We start from the raw sequence: 19,501 nt of genomic DNA, 5'->3' as shown, positions 1-19,501 counted from the left end.
AGTATACAGGTTTCCCTAGCCAAACAGAGTTTTAAATTCATAGAGATACAACAGTGAAAAAAAATCCTTTTCAAAAATGAAAATGAAAATTTGAACTTCGTTTATACTTGTAAAATGTTGAATTTGTTATATGTTGATGCGAATTCAACTTGATTTTCCCAGCAGCATTTAAGAAGCACCAAAGCGAGATAGCCGGGCATTTAAACAATCTTAATGGGCTGATCAGGCCAAATACAGCGAAAATCATCGGAACAATTATGAGGTAGCTAGAAGAAATTGGTTGCAACATGCTGCTCTTGATCCGCGATCCGCAATTCGCTTGCAACAAGTTCCAGGAAGAGGAAGACGAGGATCGAAAGCCAGATCATCATGATCGCTATATGATGCTGATCGTGGATGTCAGTGCAAGTCGGCATTCGCTCAAACAAATAAAGCTCGCGACTAATTGCATTTGCACTTGTTGTGCGATATTTCTTTGCTGGAAATCACAAACATACACACACACACACACACACACACGACCACACCACAGTGGGCAGAAAACGAAAGAGTGGAAAGAAATGTTCTCTTTGGTTAAAGATGGGTACTGATCACAGTTTAAGACACGTCATTTGTCATTTATCTTTCGTGGCCTTTTAGCGTTTGGCTTAATTGACTTCTTCGCCATTATACAGCTGCAGCGAAATACAAATACAAAACGAGCCAACTGGCAAGCCAGGAGGCGGCACATAGAAAAACGGTTGCCATTTGGCAAAAGGATAAGGACAATAATTAATCAAGTTGTTTACAACATATGAAACCCCAAATGAGATTGCAATCTAAAATGTATTTTGGCTGATATTATTATTTCATACGAGATGCAATTAAATGTTTTTGTTTCTGTGCATGGACTTTTCGCTTAAGCCTTGGCTGAAAGTCTTGGTCGGAGTTTTGGTCCCATCATCGCAGCTTCTCATCGCTTCGCTTCGCATCGCCTTGTCTTATGGTCAATACCAATTGGCCGTACATCTAGCTGGCGGAACATTTAGCTTCATTACGTCGGGCCATGTTTGCTGTTTGCCGGCCTGGCCATCATCGCACTGCAGAACCGTTTTAATTAGATGTAACCATAATAAATCATAGGAGAGCCAAAATCGAAATCAGCGAGGAATGCAGCCGCATCGAAAGGGAATTTCCAGGTTGCCAACTTGGCTCCTTGGGCTGAAAGCCAGCAGTACAGTAAAGCCTGCACAAACAAAGTAACTATTCTGGATATTGAAATACACCTCTTTAAAGCCACTCAAAGCGAAGCATGTGAAAAGAGCTCTTTGCGACTGGAGTTCCTGGAGTTTGTGGAGTTCTTGATGGTTTTCCTTGGGTTCCCATCGCCAAAGAGTGATGTTCTATTGACATGCAAGTTGGCAGTTTTGGCCGGGCCATAAACTTCTGGCTGGCAAATGAGCAAATGCTGCTGCTGCTGCTGCTAATGCTGCCCACCCTCAAAGCCTTTGGCTTTTAAGAAGTTTGCAAGTTTCGTGTTGTGTTCCTGCTGCTGATGTGTTCGATCCATTGGATTGTTGTCTACCTCTGGTTGTAGTTCGGTTCGGATTCGGATTCGGATCACTTCAGTTCAGTTCAGTTTGGTTCTATTCAAAGCTGGACTTAACCCACATTGTGGCCATTAAAAAGCCATTCGCCATCCGCTGTTCGCTATTCGCATTTGGCGAGGATGGCCATTTGACAACGCCCGGTGCGAAATGCAAAATGCAAATTGCACTGGCAATTGCCACGCTTCGTTCCGCCCCCTCATTTTCCCATTCCCATTCCCATTCGCAATCCCAATCCTCTCCAGACATCACCCACTGGCTTGCCACATCTTAGATAAGTGCATTGTGCATTGTGCATTGCATGCAATTTGGTTGCATGTATTGGCCCCGGCACAACCACAGCGGCAACATCAGCAGCCAACGCAGCAACAACTGCAGCAGCAGCAGCAGCAGAAGCAGCAGCAACATGCAACAGAGCAGACCCTGCAACTTTGCCTTGCTCTTGGACTTGAACTTGTGAATTTGCTAGACAACAAGCCGAAAAACCTGGGGAAGCAGCCACCAGCAGCAGCAACAACAGCAGCAACAACTGCCAGCAGCAATCAGCGGCAAGTGAATGAGCTTAAATTGTCCAAAGCACTGTGGGCCTGTTAGGAGATTTACTACACAAAATATTATTCTCAAGGGAAGGGTAACTCTAGATCTAAAATGTTTCTCTGGATTTCGGGAATATTGCAAAGCTTTATCTTTACTGGAAATGTAGTTCAATTATCTGCACAATTTCGCCTTTTTATCCACTGTGCAATTGCTCGAGGGGAGGTGGTTTTCGGTCGGTTTTGGTTTTGGTGGTGGCCATGATGATGGCTTCGCTGGCTGATTCTGCAACCCATCAACTGCCCCCCCTTTTGCCCCGCCCCCTCTTCCCTGAGCCTCTGGATGGCATGTTGCTGCCTCAACGCCCTCAGTACGTTATTATATAGGTGCACATATACACATATACCTACTATATGCGTTTTATGCGACTGATGTTGCCTGTGCTTTTTTTACGATTGCTGTTGCTGTTGCAGTTGCTGCTGTTGTTGCTGTTGCTGCTGGTCTGGTCGTCTGTGGAGCATCAAGGCACTGGGGCAGCGAGGCATCAAGTTCGCAATGGGCGACATGAGATGGCTTACACATACACACACACACACAGGCAAACAAACACGAGGCATACACTCGAGCAAAAAGATAGTGCCAAGAGCAACCGCAGTTACTTTTGGCTAAGACTGCATAGACAAGCCTCAATTAAGTTGCAATTGCAGTTGTTGCTGCTGCTGCTGTTGCTGCTGCTGTTGTTGCTGCTGCCGCTGCGACTGATGTTGCTGCCGGGGAAGCGTTGGCGGCATCGGAATTCCACTGTGGAGCTGAGCTGCCCACGCGCGCGCTGCTCGGCTGCCTGTTTTGCTGATAAAGTCCGAAATGATGTACAACCCATGTGCTGGTGGCTCATTCTCATTTCTCCTGCCTTTTCCCCACTTTTCCCCGCTTCTCTTCTTCTTCTTCTTCTTCTTTTTTCCACTCCGCCAGCATTTGTTTTTCGTTTTTGTTTTGGCACAGGAGCGCACTTTTCATTCACGGGCGGCAGTCAAACGTCAAGCTCCGATTGGGAGAATTGTGGAAATCAGGTAATTCGAGCTCCTAAGATTGTAAACTTGTAATTTTTTTTTATTATTATCTTTTACTTTGGTTGTGTGTTTTTATATAATTAGCCTACAATATCCTTTTGCTTGAATTGAAAAAAAGCTATATTACTCCCTAAATTCCATATTTAGTAACTTATCCACTCTTTACCCTGAAGGTTCTATTTCGGTTTCACTAAATGCGATTTATATTCTCAGATTCCTTGATATTTCGGGGGTTCCCCTTTATAAAATTCTCCTTTTGTTTGGTAAAAGTTGTTGTATCCTTCGTCTTGCGAATTTTCTAACGCGATTTCCAAAAATTGGTTCTTCTGTTTGCCTTTTCCCACTGACGCCTCTCTCTTATCCTTATTGTTCTATATATTGTTTTTCTTCCTTTTATCATATTATTAATCTACTCTCTTATTCAGATCACTTTTCCTAGTTTTTCTGGATGAAGGTTTTCGGCACGGTGAAGGGTTTGGATGCCTCGGCGACCAAAGTGGAGAAGCGCGGCGTGGGCGGGGCGAAAAGTCCCATCTGGATGGCCTTATCCCTGATCCCGTCCAGCCGGAGCTCGATCTGGGCGTTGATCTCGTCGCTGAGGAGCTTCAGCTCGGCGATCTCGTAGTGGAAGTCGTTGATGTGCCTCTCGAGGAGCGCCTGTCGCAGGTACCGCCGGCTGTAACGGAATCCGCTGGACATGTTCGTCTTGGTCACCAGCAGGGCCATCTTCTTGGTCAGCTTGACGGCGGCGAGGGATCGATGCCGCTGCTGGCAGTTGCTCAAATCGCTGGCCGACTCCTGGGTCCACTCCAGGTGCACCAGATTGTGGGCCCGGATCTCGGCGATCTGGCAATTGAGGTGAGCCCACTGCTGGCTCAGGGTGCGCATCATGCTCCTCAGCTTGTCGTAGCGGCAGAGCAGCTCGCTCACCTGGCACTGCATGTGGTGCTGGGCCCTCTGCACGCACCTGATCTCCGCCTGCTTCGGAGTCAGTCCACTGCAGTCCACCTGCTCCTCCCTCTGCTCCTCCCCCGACTGCTCATCGCAGCTGCCTTCGTGTTGCTGCCGCCTTCGGATCTGGCTCTGCATCATCTCGATCCGATTGAGGATCTGGTCGAGGGCGTGGATGGCGCGCAGCGTCTTCGTCTCCTCGTCGGAGCTCTGCTCCTCCTCCTCGGCGAGTCCGTAGGGCATCAGGTCGGACTCCGGCTCCGCTGAATCGGTGTCCTCCAGCTCGATGGTCGGCCTATCCGGCTCCTGGCTCTTGAACGAGATCATCCGGTAGCTGAGCGCCTGGCACTTGTCGGTCGTCCGCGCAATCACATCGATGTCCTCCAATTTGGTCTTGTGGCAGTCGCCCAGTTCGGCCAGCAGGTCCATCTCCTCGTCGAGCAGGTAGTCCCTCGGCTCCGTGGCACTGGGATCCATCTTGCCTCGCAACACTTACTGCTTCCCTTGGCGGTTACGGATTTTAGGTTTTAGGCTTAGGTTTGCGTGGTAAAAAATGTGTGAGGTGGGCTTTACAAGGTACAAAACAATTGTGAGCTGACAGGCAGCGAAGCCTACCTAAGTCTACTAAACAATATCGAAACTATTTAAAAACAAAAAAAAGAAATTATAGAGAAACTCCCTAAAGTGTTATTAAACTGAAGAAAGGTAATAAAAAGTGCACTTTTGGCAAGCCACCAAGCCAATTCAATCCGCTCCTGGTTTTTTGGCCTTGCGCTGATAAGAAAATTTATGGTTGCCCAGTTGCTTTGGCGGCATAATTGCGCACCCACATCCACATCCACATCCACATCCAAATCCGAATCCCCAGAAACAGCCACTCCACATGAAGTCCAACCAAGAGTGGAAAAAATAGGAAGCTTGAGCCAGAAAGAGGGCGGTGGAGTCTTCTTGTGGGCTTGTGGGCTGTCTTCTGGCGTGTGGCTTCATCGCCAATTCTTCTAGTCAGCCCTCCCCCGTTTCTTCCTCCCTCCACACCCGCCACACCCCCCCCCCACTCCTCACCGCTGTGCCGGCAGTTGACTTTGTTTACCCGCAAGTTGTAATTTTCTGCGAAAACCGTCAGCCGCAGAATTGCTTTTCTCCATCTCCATCTCGCAAGCTCAGTCTTCTGTCTCTGATAAATCCCGCTTCTGTCTGTCTTCTGTCTTCCTCTCTGTCACCTCTCTTTCTTCTGCCTCCCCCCTCTGCCTTCCCTTTCTCCAATTGAAATTGGTGCCCCCAACTGCGGTCTTGCGGTGATCTTTCTTCTGGGCCTTGCCTTGCTAATTGCTTGCCAGAGATTCGGGCGTCTACTTAGGACATCATCCAAGACTCAAGCGAAACGGCGAGAAAACTAGTAGTGATTTCAGAAACAATTACAAAACAAAATAAAGAACGATAAGAAATGGCGATTGATAACAGAATCAGAACAGCTAGAAAGATATATTTATCAATCTTTTTTGTTTTTAGATTAGTTTTCGCTTATACCTAATATATACCTGAAATAATGCTCAGTGCTTTTCACGTAGCAGCAGCGATTGACAGGCTTTTAGCCAGCTTTGCTATTCCATTTGGAGCCATCTGGCTATTGAGGCATTTGCTGAATGCTGAATTGTCACATGCGGAATTTCGCAGGTCTCGAAGAAAACGCGATAGGATACGAAAAGAAGGCCCAAGAATGGGGTTAGCTTGGATAAATATTCAAGAAGCTTTCAAAAAAAAAAAAATAAAACAAACTAGGAAGATTTATCACCATCATGGAATATTGTAGTGGAAGTGGAAGTCACTGAAATAGTTCCCACTACTACTTTAGTACTAAAGTAATGTGTCTTATTTCACTTTGAATTTCATGGCTAGAAAAGCAAGTTGGGGGAAAGAATGAGGAGAATGGAGAGCCAAGAGCCGAGAACCGAGAACCAAGAACTGTACCGCTAAGATGCCTAATTACATCCAAGATCCAAGAAGATCCAAGAGTGATGACCGATGATGGCCATAGAAGTTCACATGATCTGCTGATCTCCCGGAGGCCTTGGTCATGCAGGAAGTTCAAGTGTGAGAGCAGCAGGAATGCCGCCATCCAGACATTCATATGCTATATTCCTATTATTCCTATATTCCGACGACTTCAGTTGACTTTGGCCCGGTCAAATCTAGCCGGCTTCAACTCTTCGGTAGCAAAAATCAGAAGGCAGAAGATAAACGAACATTAAATAATAACAAAAACAAAAACAAAAACACAGACGAAGATGCAGACGTGGAAAACAACTGAAAGAAAACGAGTAGCGAATAATGCAATATACATTAGATATAGAACAAGTCTATAGAAAATTACGATTTATGTAACAAGTCGAGGAATTTAAGTGCATTTATTTCCGCATCTGGAACTTAGTGGAGAAGCGAGCGCATAAAAAATAATGTCTTGTCCGTGATTGATCGACATTCGGATGTCCTGTATTAGTATATATAAATATTTTTGAGATACAAAATTCATTTCAGCAATGTTACATGGTTAACATATATTCACTTATCATACAGTTGAGATATTTCCCATTTTTTATGTTTTTTTCTTTATGCTTCAAAGACAGACAGAAGACTTCAGTGACTTTGCTCTAAATCCAGTCTAATATACCTATCAAGCTGACATTAAAGAGTAACCTGCCGATCAAAAGCGAGGCAAAGAAAGCGATTTTCCGATGTGTGCTCGCTTGGGGGAGATGGGGATCGAGACGATCCAGGATCCGATGGGAGGGAATAAGATGGAATGGGATGGGATCTGCAGTGCAGTGCATCCATCAGTCAGTCACCCATTCAGTTAGTCAGTGCAGTCAGTGAGTTAGTCAGTTAGTCAGTCGGCCAGACAGACAGTCGGTTATTAAATGTGACCATAAGAAATAGAAACAACACCAGACGGAGTGGAAGGGGAGCCTAAAGGGGGAGTCATTACATAACAGCGGGCACAATTGCGAATCGCGAATCGCGAATAGCGAATGGCAGAGGAGATGACCAGCCAGCCAGATGACCAGCTAGATGGCGAGGTGGACTTGTAAAAATCATAGCGCTGCTAAAGCGTAAAGGCAAAGAATTATAATTTTCCAATCAACTGATAAATTTTTAATGATGCGACGGACAGAGGACTCGGGGATCTCTAATATGCTGTCCAAGGTGCATGCTGGAATCCCACTGCGATCGCGATCATGATCATGATCATTGCAATGAGCCAACTGCCAATGCTAGTGCGATATCCAATGGCCAATGGCCAATGGCTAATGATCATCGGGCGAGTGGACAGTGGACATGTGTAAGAAACATTCCCATAGGTGTGATTGCCGGCGCGCAAGAACAAGTAAGACACCAAATAACTGTTACCTAGACCGTCTATCGTCCACCGTCTACCTACTCGTCGTCCACATGGGCGGGTGGAAAATCCACAAGGGGGGAGGGGGAAGGGAGTGGCGGGGGTTGTCAAGAAGAGGCGCCTCAAATTCACTTGGTGACGCGAGTGACTCCTCAGTTGCCATTGGCACTGCACCAAAAAGTGGTTGCCGTGATCGATGCCGGCTTTTGATGCCCCCCCCTTCACTAGCTTGATTGTCAGTCCCTCCCCTTTACCCCCCTCTTCCCCACCCCATGCAAATATCCCCCACTTCTGCCGTTGGTTTTATCTCTCTACCGGTTTTAAGCCAAATCTCCAAAGCCGCGCCACTCGAAAAGTGCTCAATCAGCGAATGACGTAATTAAATACCATGCAGATAAGGATGTTGCTCTTCTGAGTGTCTTTAAAGCGGTTGGTGTTTGTGCAGAAAAACAATATTACCAACCTGTTGGTCATTGTCGAGCATTTAGTTAATATTATTACCTAGTTGATGGGATGGCTTTGGGATAAAAGGAAAACATATGGAACAAGAAAGAGAGCTAACTTCGGCAAGCCGAAGCTGATATACCCTTGCAGTCATCACAAATGTTTGACTTCATTATCGAAGAAATGACGATTTTTCGACTTATTTTTCCATAATTGATTAATGCAAAAATTTCATAAAATCATTTAAAAAAAACTTCGTCTTTTGTCTCTCTTTCGGAAAGTACTGATCTAAATATAGAATGCCATACACCAATGAATTCGTAATAAAATTCTGATTTCGATGGTATAAACACCCAAAAAAGTTGAAATTTTGCCATTTTTCGCAAAAAATGACGATGTTACCCCTTATCAAAATTGCGAAAATTGGTCAAAAATCATTTTTTTTGAATCGTCCAAACAGTGATTGGGCTCGTTAACTGTGGTCATAAGGTGCTCAAAACAGTGTTTGGTTCCGCTGTAAGTCACTTTTTGGCCTAATTACAACCGAAAAACCACTCAAAATATAGTGTTTTCTACTGGAATTGTCAACTGATCTTTCCCAAATCAGTTTTTATGAACTAACTAAAGGATCAGTTAAATAAAAATTAAATTGCATTCGGTGGCATGAATAGTTGGGCATTTCTGATTTTCAAAACTATACTTTGTTTGGCTGTAAGTTGTTTCTTTGCCCAAATAACAGACAAATTACCAATGGAAAAAGTTTTTTTTTGCCCAAAACTACAAAAAAAAGGCTAAAAAAAAAAACAGTTTTTTTGAATTATCTGAGAAAGTACTCTCCCAAATGTGGAGTGGCGTACATCGTTGAATTCGTAATAAAATTCTGATTTCGATGGTATAAACACCCAAAAAAGTTGAAATTTTGCCATTTTTCGCAAAAAATGTCAATGTTACCCCTTATCAAAATTGCGAAAATTGGTCAAAAATCATTTTTTTTGAATCGTCCAAAAAGTGATTGGGCTCGTTAACTGTGGTCATAAGGTGCTCAAAACAGTGTTTGGTTCCGCTGTAAGTCACTTTTTGGCCTTATTACAACCGAAAAACTACTCAAAATATAGTGTTTTTTCCCAAAATTGTCAACCAATCATTTTTAAATTGATTGATGCTTTATGCTGATAAAGAATATTTACACCTTATGGGGTCTGAGGTGTTTCCTTCACTCCGTTGCAAACTTCGGACTGAAATTATAATACCCTCTGCAAGGGTATAATAAATGCCTGTTCATTACTCGGATATACGATATCCCTTGAGTGAAGATTTAATATCTAAGCGAAATCTACCGTTCTATAATTACAAGCTCTTCGGCTAGACAAACACTTCTCGTTTTGCCATGAGAGAATTTAACATTTTGGCAACCGATCGATTGCGACCGTTATTTAATAAGGAAATTTTATCAGACAGAAGGGGTTTCCACTGCACAAGGGGGTGGGTAAAAGGGGGGAGGGGAAGGGGGGTGCGGTGTTCTTGGCCAGACTCAGGTGGCGATGTGTTCATGTCCATGTCCAAGTCGAAAGGCGCCAAAAGCTCGCAACGTTTTTCATTTCGTGCCCGCAGCCGTTGCACGCATACAAATTACGAATGCAAATGCGAAATCCCAGACCCAAGATTTTCCCGCTTAGCCCCCCTCTCCCTCCCCCTTAACCCCCCTTTACCCCTTTGGAGGCCTCAAGGAAAAGGCGGATCGAATGGACAGCAAATTGTTCGCACGCTTCGCTCCCAGGTAAAAAAAAAAAAAAAATACCCAAGCAGAAAAAATCGAAGAGGGGGTCTTAGCAAATGCATTTGGGATTTTCGCGCATTTTCTTTTATTTTTCAATTACGACGTGGTCGAAGTGAGACAAAGCCAACACACACGGATGCACTTAAAGTCAGTTAAGGATGCACGCAGAAGAAAATAATGAAAATCCTCATGAAGAATTCAGTTATGGAGAAAAGCAGAAGCTTCTCTAAAATCTTAAACTAAGCCAATTTTAATCCACTTTAGAAATTGTAAAATTGTGAATGTGAAGTGAAATGATCACCCCTTTTATTGCGTAATCAACCATGTTTCTTGCTACATTTTCTTTCAGTGTGCAAGTATCGAAGAACGATCGTGGTTCGAACCAAAGCCAATAAAAAGTTGATCGTCGTTGTTTAGCCACATCTCGTTTTTCCCTCTCCTCAACTCAACTCAGCTCAACTCACTTACTTCTTCAGTGATCATCGCAGTTTGTCAATTAATTGATTGCATTCTCCGCAATTGCTTGGCTAACAATAATAACTGTCGTATTTGCGCTTAAATATGTGCATCTCTTTGGCCCTCCCCCCATCATTGTGATCTGCGATCCCATCCAAACCGAACCAAACCGATCCGGAATGAAAGATCCGCGGAAAGATCGTTCTGCGATCCGTGTAAAAGTTGTTTCGCTGGATCTCCTTATTTATACCCTTACAGTCAAAAGGTTTCTATAATTGTTTTCATATAGTAATAGAAGGTAATGGCTTTGAAGGAGAATTAATATCACGAATTAATACAGCACATATGGAATTGAAAGGATCTATCTGAAGGTTATTTCGATTTTGGTTATGGGTTATTTAATACTTTCAGAGCATTTCCCAGTCGAAAGCTGATTGGGCTTTAACCCCATACACCTGATATCGTTGGAAAAATGGCAAAGCTAATGCAAAAGACTGCGGCCCGAGGGTCCGGCATCAATTGATTTATCATATACTTATATTCGCTGGCAGAGAGCGACTTGCGACTTGCAACTTGCAACTAAACTTCGTTTACCGTTCAGCGTTGGCCAAGTTGGGATTGTTCTCAGGCTCAATTAGCCAGTATTTGAGCCAAAGTCCGAGACGAATCTCCATTCGTTGGCCATTTTCCTTATTTCTATTTTCCATTGCCATTTTCCCCCATTCCCATCTGGGGTTTTCTTTCGCCAAATAAATCATCTAAGCACTCGTCTCATTTGATTTTTGACTCATTTAATTGAAATTTTAGTGAATGGCATTGATTCGATTCATTCGAATCGGCTGAGAGAGTTTTTGCCACTTGTCAAAACTTATTTTCGTCCAACTGCTGATATTCAATTCATTTCACTAAATTAAAGCTGATAGATTTTATTCCATTTTCATGGTTTTCCTGCAGTTTCCCTTGATTTCCATTTGAATTAATGCGGCTAGAGAACTAAAAGTATTTCCCTGTTTTAAATAAACCAGAAGAGAACAAAACCGAAAATGTAAATTGATAATGCGGATTCACCTGCTTTATGGGTTTTCAGTTCTCGAATGGAAGTTTTACGGCCCTGCAGCCAGTGCCTTACATTGCCGACGCGCACTGTCCATTGGGTTTATACGGCATTGCACTAAAGAACCGAAAATATATGCGTACCATATATTTATTTATTTATTTTGGTTTGGCTTGGTTCGGTTTGTTTTCTTTTATTCGGATGCGATCGTTCGCTCGTTCGTTCGTTTCATTATTCTTTTCATTTCATTTCGCTGGCTTTGTTTCTTTTCATTTTTTAATTGTCCCCCCTTGGGTTTTGTTGCCCAATTAGGATTTTCTATAGAAAGCCAATGGGTTTATTTCGTTTTATTGGCTTTTAATGAATGCAATTCCAAATCCACACACCGACCATTGTGGCTATCGACTTTTATGGGTTTCTAATTGGGAGAACGGCGGCGGGAATTTGTCAACTCAAGTTGCAATCGAATCGCCTGAATCGAATCGAAGGTGAGGAAAGGTAGGCAAGGTCGCTCTATAATCAACAAAAAAAAAAAAAAAACCAAGCCAAACCTTCAAAATAAGACTAACGTTTCTGGTTCGCTCAATTTTATTACCGGCCCTTTGACTCCATTAAAATTGGGCACAACTTCTGATCATCGCTCACCATTAAATGGCTCGTTTTAGCAACAATTTATTTAGCATAAGAATAGGGGAAATAGGCCTTATTCTACACCCAGTCCGTCGTTATTTCTTAGGCATTAGAGCTTTATGAATCGGTATTCAAAGAAAGCTCCTCCTTTGATCAGTGTGCTTGCAAAGTATTGATATACGAAAACTAAACCAACGCATCTGACGTAATTCCTCTTTTTTTGTGTTAATACACAGGTGGAGTTCTTTTATTGTGCTCATTGTCATATTTGTGATAAACCATTCTCGAATTTCCGCTTCTCATGGATGGGATCGCGATCCCATCGTTTACTTCCCCCTGCGGAAGTTAGCCTATGAAAAGACCAACAACTTGGGCTATTTTCTAACCCAAAAATCGAGTTCCCGCCCCTGCTCCACCTTTCCACCTTTTCATTGAACATTTCCATCTCCGTTACTCGCTGAATAAATTTATAGGAAGCGATGAGCGGGGGGAGCAGCTTCCCGGTTCCCATAGATAAAGATGATATAGAACCAGATTCCGATTCAGATTCAGTGCCATCAACCCTTCTGCGCACCCTTGATCATCTGTCGCAGGTAAATCCACATGGTGGAGGGTTGAGATCCCGAAATGAAGTGAATATAAGGTGAATATTTGCCTAGTGCTACCTGCTTTTAACTGCGGATGCAAAAAAAAAAAAAAAAAGAGCAGGAGAAATGCGCTCAAGTTCAGTTCTCACATATCAATCAACACAATTTGATTCGCATTTGGATCGCACCCTCGCATTTCCCCATTTCCCATTTTCCCGCCGTGGGAAACCTTCACAGGTGCTGTTTCCAAATGCCCGATATGAAATTCAATACTTTTGCTCATATTTTCCGTTCAAACATTGTTGCCAATATTTGCTTGATCCGATTTTGCTTTGTTTTGTGAGGTAGAATTTTCCTTGACGTGAGGGCGTGAGTCTTGGATAATTTTTCTAAGAGGATTTCGTTGTCTTTTCTTCGTTTGGTCTTGTGTGGTCAATGGGATAAAGATAAAAGAATCGACGATCCGGCAATTAACGAAAATGATTTGGTAAAACAGAAGCTGGACAAAACGACAACCGCAATAATGACAGGCGCACAAATCAACAAATCACGATCATACAAAAATCACGACTTCTTCTTGTCCCAAAAGATCAAGTCCAAGACGAGAAAAAAACCGAAAAAACGGAAGCTAAGAGCCAGCAATGTAACAACAGCAACACACAGTACAGTGGCAGCGATCGGCAAACCCCTTGGCAACAAGCAACCCAAATCACCAATCTATTTAATCCTGCAACCTTAAATTTTACCTGAAATACTCTTGCTACTAATATTTGTGTTTCAAAGTTTAGAATAAAAGGTGCAACCATTATGATAAGAAAAAGATTTAATTGACCATTTAACTATGCGATACGACATTTAATACATCCATTTAATGAATCATATATAATGGTAAGGAAATTAATAGGGGCTTGGCAGGTAACGTTACCTTATCGAAAAGTCATGCATTTTGTCAACATTTAATCTTGGCGCATGCTTAAAAACGTTGTTCAACCACTGCCAGCTAAAACGAAATGTGGCCAAAATGTGTAAGCAATTTGTCAACATCATATGACAACCGAGCCGAGTTAAGCCCAACAACCAACCGACAACGAACAACAAACAGCAGCAACATGAGCAAGAGCAACAGCAACAGCAGCAACAACAACAATAGCAACAACAGCAACATCGCCAGCAGCAACATCTGCAACAGCAGCAACATTATTGACATTAGGGCACCTGTTTGTTGGCCAACTAAACTATGATTACCGTTTGCCATACCCTAACTTCAGTGAGCAGATATATCACAAAATATTGTACATTTGGATAGTGTAATGAGTCAATTAAGTATTGCCGATTGCTGCACAGCCATTACTCCTTCTATTTCAGTTGGATAACAATGATTGGTGCCTTATGTACTGGATAGCCTAGTTACCATTTTGTGGAGTAAGGAAGGTGTTTTAAATATACTTTAAGTGGAAGCTCAGAGGCTCTTTAACTTATATTTTCGGTAATATAAAGTGCTCTGAAAAAGGCTTTAAATCGCCAAAGAACAAGACCATATCTCACCTGGGTAGTGGCACTGTAGTACCAACATATTTTACTCGTGAAATAGTGTATTTCGGACTCCGCCGGATCTCGCAAAGAACTGGGATTGCTTTCTTGTCTGTCATTGAGCCGACAGCACGCGTACCTCCAGTAACAACAACCATACTGACAATTCCACTATAGCAATATCAACAAGTTGGTCATAACTCGTGACTGACTACACAAGACGGCCAAGACGAGAAAGGGGGAAAGTGGTGTGGATGTGGATGTGGATGTGGACGTGAATGTGGATGGGGATGTAGATGGGCAGACCAAAGTCAACGTTAATCACAGACAAAATAAACCCAACTGATGGCTGGCGGGGGAGAAGCTAGTCGGTTAAGGAGGTTTTAACAGGAGAAAACTGGATAATCTTCAAAGTGATTGTACAATAAGAAAACCATGTGAATATTACATAAGTTTTTAAAAAATATGTTTAAATTCAACAGTTCTAGTATTTCCCTATGAGTAAGTCAAACTAATTAGTTCATATTTATATTTGCATCCTTTTCTTCAAGTGCAAGCCAGAGTCTAGTGGCCAAGTGAAAGAGCCAAAAGTCTAAGAGCAAGTCCAAGTCCAAGACGAAGACCAAGCCAAGTTCGAGAAGCAGTCTGCTGTGGCCACAACTCATTGGCAAAATGTATTCGTATTCGTTGTTGCTTTTTGGTCAATGAACAAGAAAAATGGGTTTTCACGGTTACATGCGTCCGCGGCTCGAATGCACGGAGATATACTTACTCATAAGTATATGCAAATGCCCCAAAGAAAAGCGGAAAACCAGCCGCATGTGCAGGTGTGTGATATATCAGCGTTTCTTCTTCTTCTTCTCAAGGGAGGGGGAAATGCTAGGGAAATTGCATATGCCAAGAGCTCAACAAAAATAGTAGAGAAAAACATCCTGTCAGCAAATGGAGTTTCTCACGATAAGAAAAGGAGCAGTCCCGAAAAAATGGACCTCGTCTCGCTTTTCCATTCACATTCACGCCTATTTTCCAGGTAGAATTCAAACAAAGCAGGTAGCAAAAGGTGAAAAAACTGTGCCCGGAGATCCAGACCTCCAGATAGGACACTTTTCTCTTATCCTTGCCAAAAATTAGACTGCAATCAAGGCAGCAAGGTCCTCGTTCTCCTCCAATGTCCTTGACCCACTTTCACTTTCACTTTTGGAATCTCGTTGAGATATCTCATAATGTCTTATCTTAATGAGCTCAGTGAGTAGAACAGAATGGCTGGCACCCTCCTGTTAAACTGAAATTAAATTATGGTAATTCTTGTTTTGGAGAGCCATTACATGGCTGAGCAATTCTTCCGCAGCCCTCGAAGAAAAGCAAAAAGCAAAGCATGCAGCTGTTGATTGCTCAAGTTCCAGTGGTGATCACATTTTCATGGCTCTATTTCTTAATTAAGCAGTTGATTTTCCTCGAACTTGAAACAAAAGGGTGCACTGTCAAAAACAAAGTGCAAGATAATGCAACCCAAACATTTTAGTTAAGAGCTGACCGAATATAATAATATTAAGAAACATTATCCATTACAATTTAGTTTGTACCATACTCAACTTTGGGATTTTTTGAACTATGATATAATATTTAATTTTGTATTGTGTATATTGTAGTGTAGTAGGTTTTCAGTGGGTGGAGTAGGGCCCGCTTTCCTAACCAACTTCAGCTACTCTGCGGCTAATGACAAGTTCGTCGAGGGTTCGGCTTAATTAATGTGCACTAAAGTCGCAGTCTAAAAAGCCACAACGAGCATTTCACATAGATAAAGGGGGAATATTGCTTAGTGGGCCACGTGCTGACCTGCGTTCGTCTTGGTCGCGTGCCCATCCAAAGCCCCGCCCCCAAGTTCAGCCGCCTCCCTCCCGACTTTATCCACCTGACCCTCTAGACCCTCTGGGTCTTCAAAATACTTTTTATTTTTGCCAAGATCAAACAGAGAGCACGCTTGATGGTCAATCAAGACAGTCAGCCGGCCGTTAAGCCGGCCTCAACTGTACTTTTGGTAACTCCCCTTTTTTTTGCCACAGCGACAACTCTGCTTAATCAGATAATAAGCTAATTACACGGGGGAAATATTCGGGAAATCATGGATTTGCTCTAAGTGGATGAAGTTATTAAAACTTGTTGGGGTCGCAGCAAAAATCGAAGAAAGAGATTGATGAGTGGAGCTGCCAGCGTGAGGGGTGCTTCAAAGAATTGCATTGCTTATCGTTCTTAAATTTATTTGACAAACCTGTCAACCCTACTCTTTAGAAAGCCGCTTCCCCGCGAAGCAATAATAAATTTAGCAAAGTCACATGTATAAATTATAGAAGAAAACGCATCGAAAAGGCATGCAACACGCACGATACGTCGCGCACATCTCTATTAGAGCGACGCAGAGCGATGCAACGTATACTCGTAAGTGTGTTGCATGTGGAGCAGCTGCAACAACTGTGAACTCGAACTCGTCTCGTCGCGGCTGCCTTCACGTTGTCTCTCGAGTATTTGTCAATTAGATTTTTAATTGCTGAAATATGAATGTAGGCGCAACAGCCACAAATGCCTTGACTTTGACGTTGACAGCGACAACAGCAACAGCAACTGCAGCAGCAACAGCAACAGCAACAGCAACAGCAAGGGTACAGCAGCAACATTCAGCATCTGCAGAAATCGCAGCCTGTTTTGCCTGTTTTGTTGCTGCTGCTGCTGCAGACGACGACGATTATTAAATGCAACTTAGATCAGATCAAAAGCAATAGCAACAGCAGCAACAACAACAACATCAGCGGGGACAGCAGCAACATTGGCGGCAGCAACGAACGCGATTAAATCGAAATTCTATGCGCCATTGACCGCTCCACCTCCTTCACCTCCTGCATCTTCTTCTCGGAGAGAAAAAAGAGGGGGAAAAAAAAAGAAGAAAATATAGAAAAAATAATCCCCTCCGTCTGGAAAAGATGGATCGCGTGCCAGGCGACTGCGACTAGTTGAAATATTGTTATTATGCTTCGGCTAAAAGTGAATGATTGCCGGGAAATCTGGGGGCCGACCAACCAACCGACCGATCCACCGTCCGACCGACCGACCGACTGACTAGACTGCCTGAGCCGCAGCTGCAGACGGAGAACTATAACGCGCAGCATTTGCAACATTTTCCCAAAACAGTTGCTGCACTTGCAACATGATGCATGCTGATAGACGACGATAGATTATCAGCAACGGGCTGCCAACAGCAAGCAGCAAGCAGCAAACAGCAAACAGCAACTGAAAATCGCGATTGGTGAAGGTTGTTCTTTGGTCGGCGGTCGGCATTTAATGGGTTATCAAACAGGCGATCAAAAAGCCAGAAATAGAATGCACAAGTGCGGCAGAAGCGGTTCAATGTCAATACAGGATTTAGCCATTAGAGCATGAATACTTGTTTAAGACAAATTAGTTGCGCAGCTCATTAAATGATTGAAAAACCTAGTATTAAATTACCAAGGGTTTCAATTTCTTTTTAGTAAATTCACACATAGTTTTAAGCGAGAAAGGAATCTAGGACTTAAGCTACTTAAACAGCAATTAAGGCAAAAACAGCGGCAATATCAACAATATCATCTCAAGCAGCAGCAGCACAGAAACATGGTAAGAACCGGTAGTAGTGATAAATTCATTAAGCAGACGACTTGTCTTTCCCCGCTTCCCCCCCCTAAAACCGCCTCTCTTCTTTTAGTTGGAGTCCTAATTAAAATTAGTACCAGATTACGCATACGCCACGTGTGGCGAGTCAGGAAGATAATAAGGATTAGAATTACGATGGGATTACGACTGGTTGTTCTAGCTTCTACAGTGCAACTCAAGACTCAAAAAAGAAGGCTTATCATATTGTGAGTACGAGTACGAGTTCGAGTAGCAATACGAGTATTTTTCACCCGTACTCGCATCGCTGATGTTTGCATAGAGTGCACTTACCGTTAACCGCGAGGAGGGATCAATGTGCGAGTCTGTTTATAAATATTTTCATTTGCCGCACGGCTGCTGTCTGAGTGACTCTGAAACGCTGACTTCTCCTCCCGATTTCCACTGGCAACGTGTCTCGTTCGCAGTTGCCACTCATGGCAAAAGTGGCCGCAGTTGTCGTGCCGCGAAAACCAACAGCGACAAACCAACACGGGGAAATTATTTTCCATGTTTTTATTCCTGAATGAAAAAACGAAACTTGATCGCAAACAATGCCCATTTTTCTAGGGTTTTCTGGGAGCCTATTGGCGGCTTCCTGGATTTTAACAAATTATTCATATTTGTAAATTTTATTTTGGTTATTTTTCATTAGTCAAAATTTGCTGTTCATATTGAGTTATATGTTCACGTTGCCTTCTCCTTTGTGAATGGATAGCTGGCTCAATAAATTGTTGTTAAGTAGAACAAAAACAACCAAGGGCCAAAGGCATTCGAAACATATGAATTCATATTAAAAAGGGGGAATGAAGTCTGTATTGAAATCGAATGAGAAACGACTGCGATACCCTGGAGTACGATGGGTATATTCGTGAGATTCAATCTCAATCGATATAATACCATATATTTGGAAAACCAAGAAGAAGGTAAACCCTATTTCAAACCCTATTTTACACCAGATTGCATTTTTTTCAGCTGGCATTCCCTGTCATTTTATGGTAATTACATTTTTGTGCGCCTCAAATGTGAAGAAAATGTTCATTTTATTTGTTCTCGACATCGATGATATTCTTTCTTCGCCCGCCTCCCGAGATTCGATTCATAATTCACCGATTTGTCATTTTGTATTTAAATATTTCAACTTGAGGCTGTCGGCGGCATTTGCATTTCAATTGACTCTCCGCTTGACCCACACGAGTGTTGAACTTTAGCGTGCGCCAAGCTCACCTGTGATCCCATACAACCTCCTCCCCCTCCATCCCCTCGACATCTTCTGGGTTTTTAACACCTTCCACTGCCTAAATAAACTTAAGAACGCTGCTAACAAGAATATCGGATGGGGGGGCAGCTCCGAACGGCAGATAAAGATATCAGTTTTCAATGAACATCAGAAAGCAGACGACAGTAAAGAGCAGAAAGCAGAGGCACCTGTTCTAAAGCTCTCGGGCATCGCCTGCCTTTTTGACACTTTCGAAAATTTGTTAGCGGCGATTTGCATAAGTTCACAGTAAATTCCGAAACTACCATAATCTCGAAGGGGGGGACGACGACTCAACTCGACTTCACAGCGACACATCTCCATTCCGCGGCCCATCTCAATCCTAATCGCTAATAAATACAGACTCGTATTTCAAAATGATTTGAATATTTTTGAAAGGCCTTCCCTTTTTCCACCCGTGGCGTTTGTTTTGTCCGAAATCAAAACATTTCCCGCTGCCCAGCAAGCCGAAGAAAAGCTGTAATATTTCACACCTTTCCCCCGAGGAACATGCATTTCGGAGTTATGGGCTCTTGAAGACGATCCGGCGAT

General features: G+C 43.1%; 1 protein-coding gene and 1 long non-coding RNA gene across 4 annotated transcripts in view; both read right to left on the bottom strand.

Moving 5' to 3' along the window:
* The window catches only part of LOC108095314, a 109,753-nt gene that overhangs the window by 7,199 nt on the left and 83,053 nt on the right, over positions 1-19,501 (bottom strand). The window lies entirely within an intron of this gene.
* LOC108101770 lies at positions 3,213-4,740 on the bottom strand. Its single transcript, XM_017206244.2, has one exon. It carries the CDS (start codon positions 4,616-4,618, stop codon positions 3,626-3,628), a length of 993 nt encoding a protein of 330 aa, XP_017061733.1. The 5' UTR covers positions 4,619-4,740; the 3' UTR covers positions 3,213-3,625.

The sequence above is a fragment of the Drosophila ficusphila genome, unplaced genomic scaffold (genome assembly GCF_018152265.1).
Source record: "Drosophila ficusphila isolate 14025-0441.05 unplaced genomic scaffold, ASM1815226v1 contig_198, whole genome shotgun sequence".
In the NCBI taxonomy this organism is placed as follows: domain Eukaryota; kingdom Metazoa; phylum Arthropoda; class Insecta; order Diptera; family Drosophilidae; genus Drosophila; species Drosophila ficusphila.
This window is presented reverse-complemented; position numbering and strand designations above follow the sequence as displayed.

Bases quoted from the DNA above. Each gene is read 5' to 3' on its own strand.
- LOC108101770 (XM_017206244.2), bottom strand. From the start codon at position 4,618: ATGGATCCCAGTGCCACGGAGCCGAGGGACTACCTGCTCGACGAGGAG.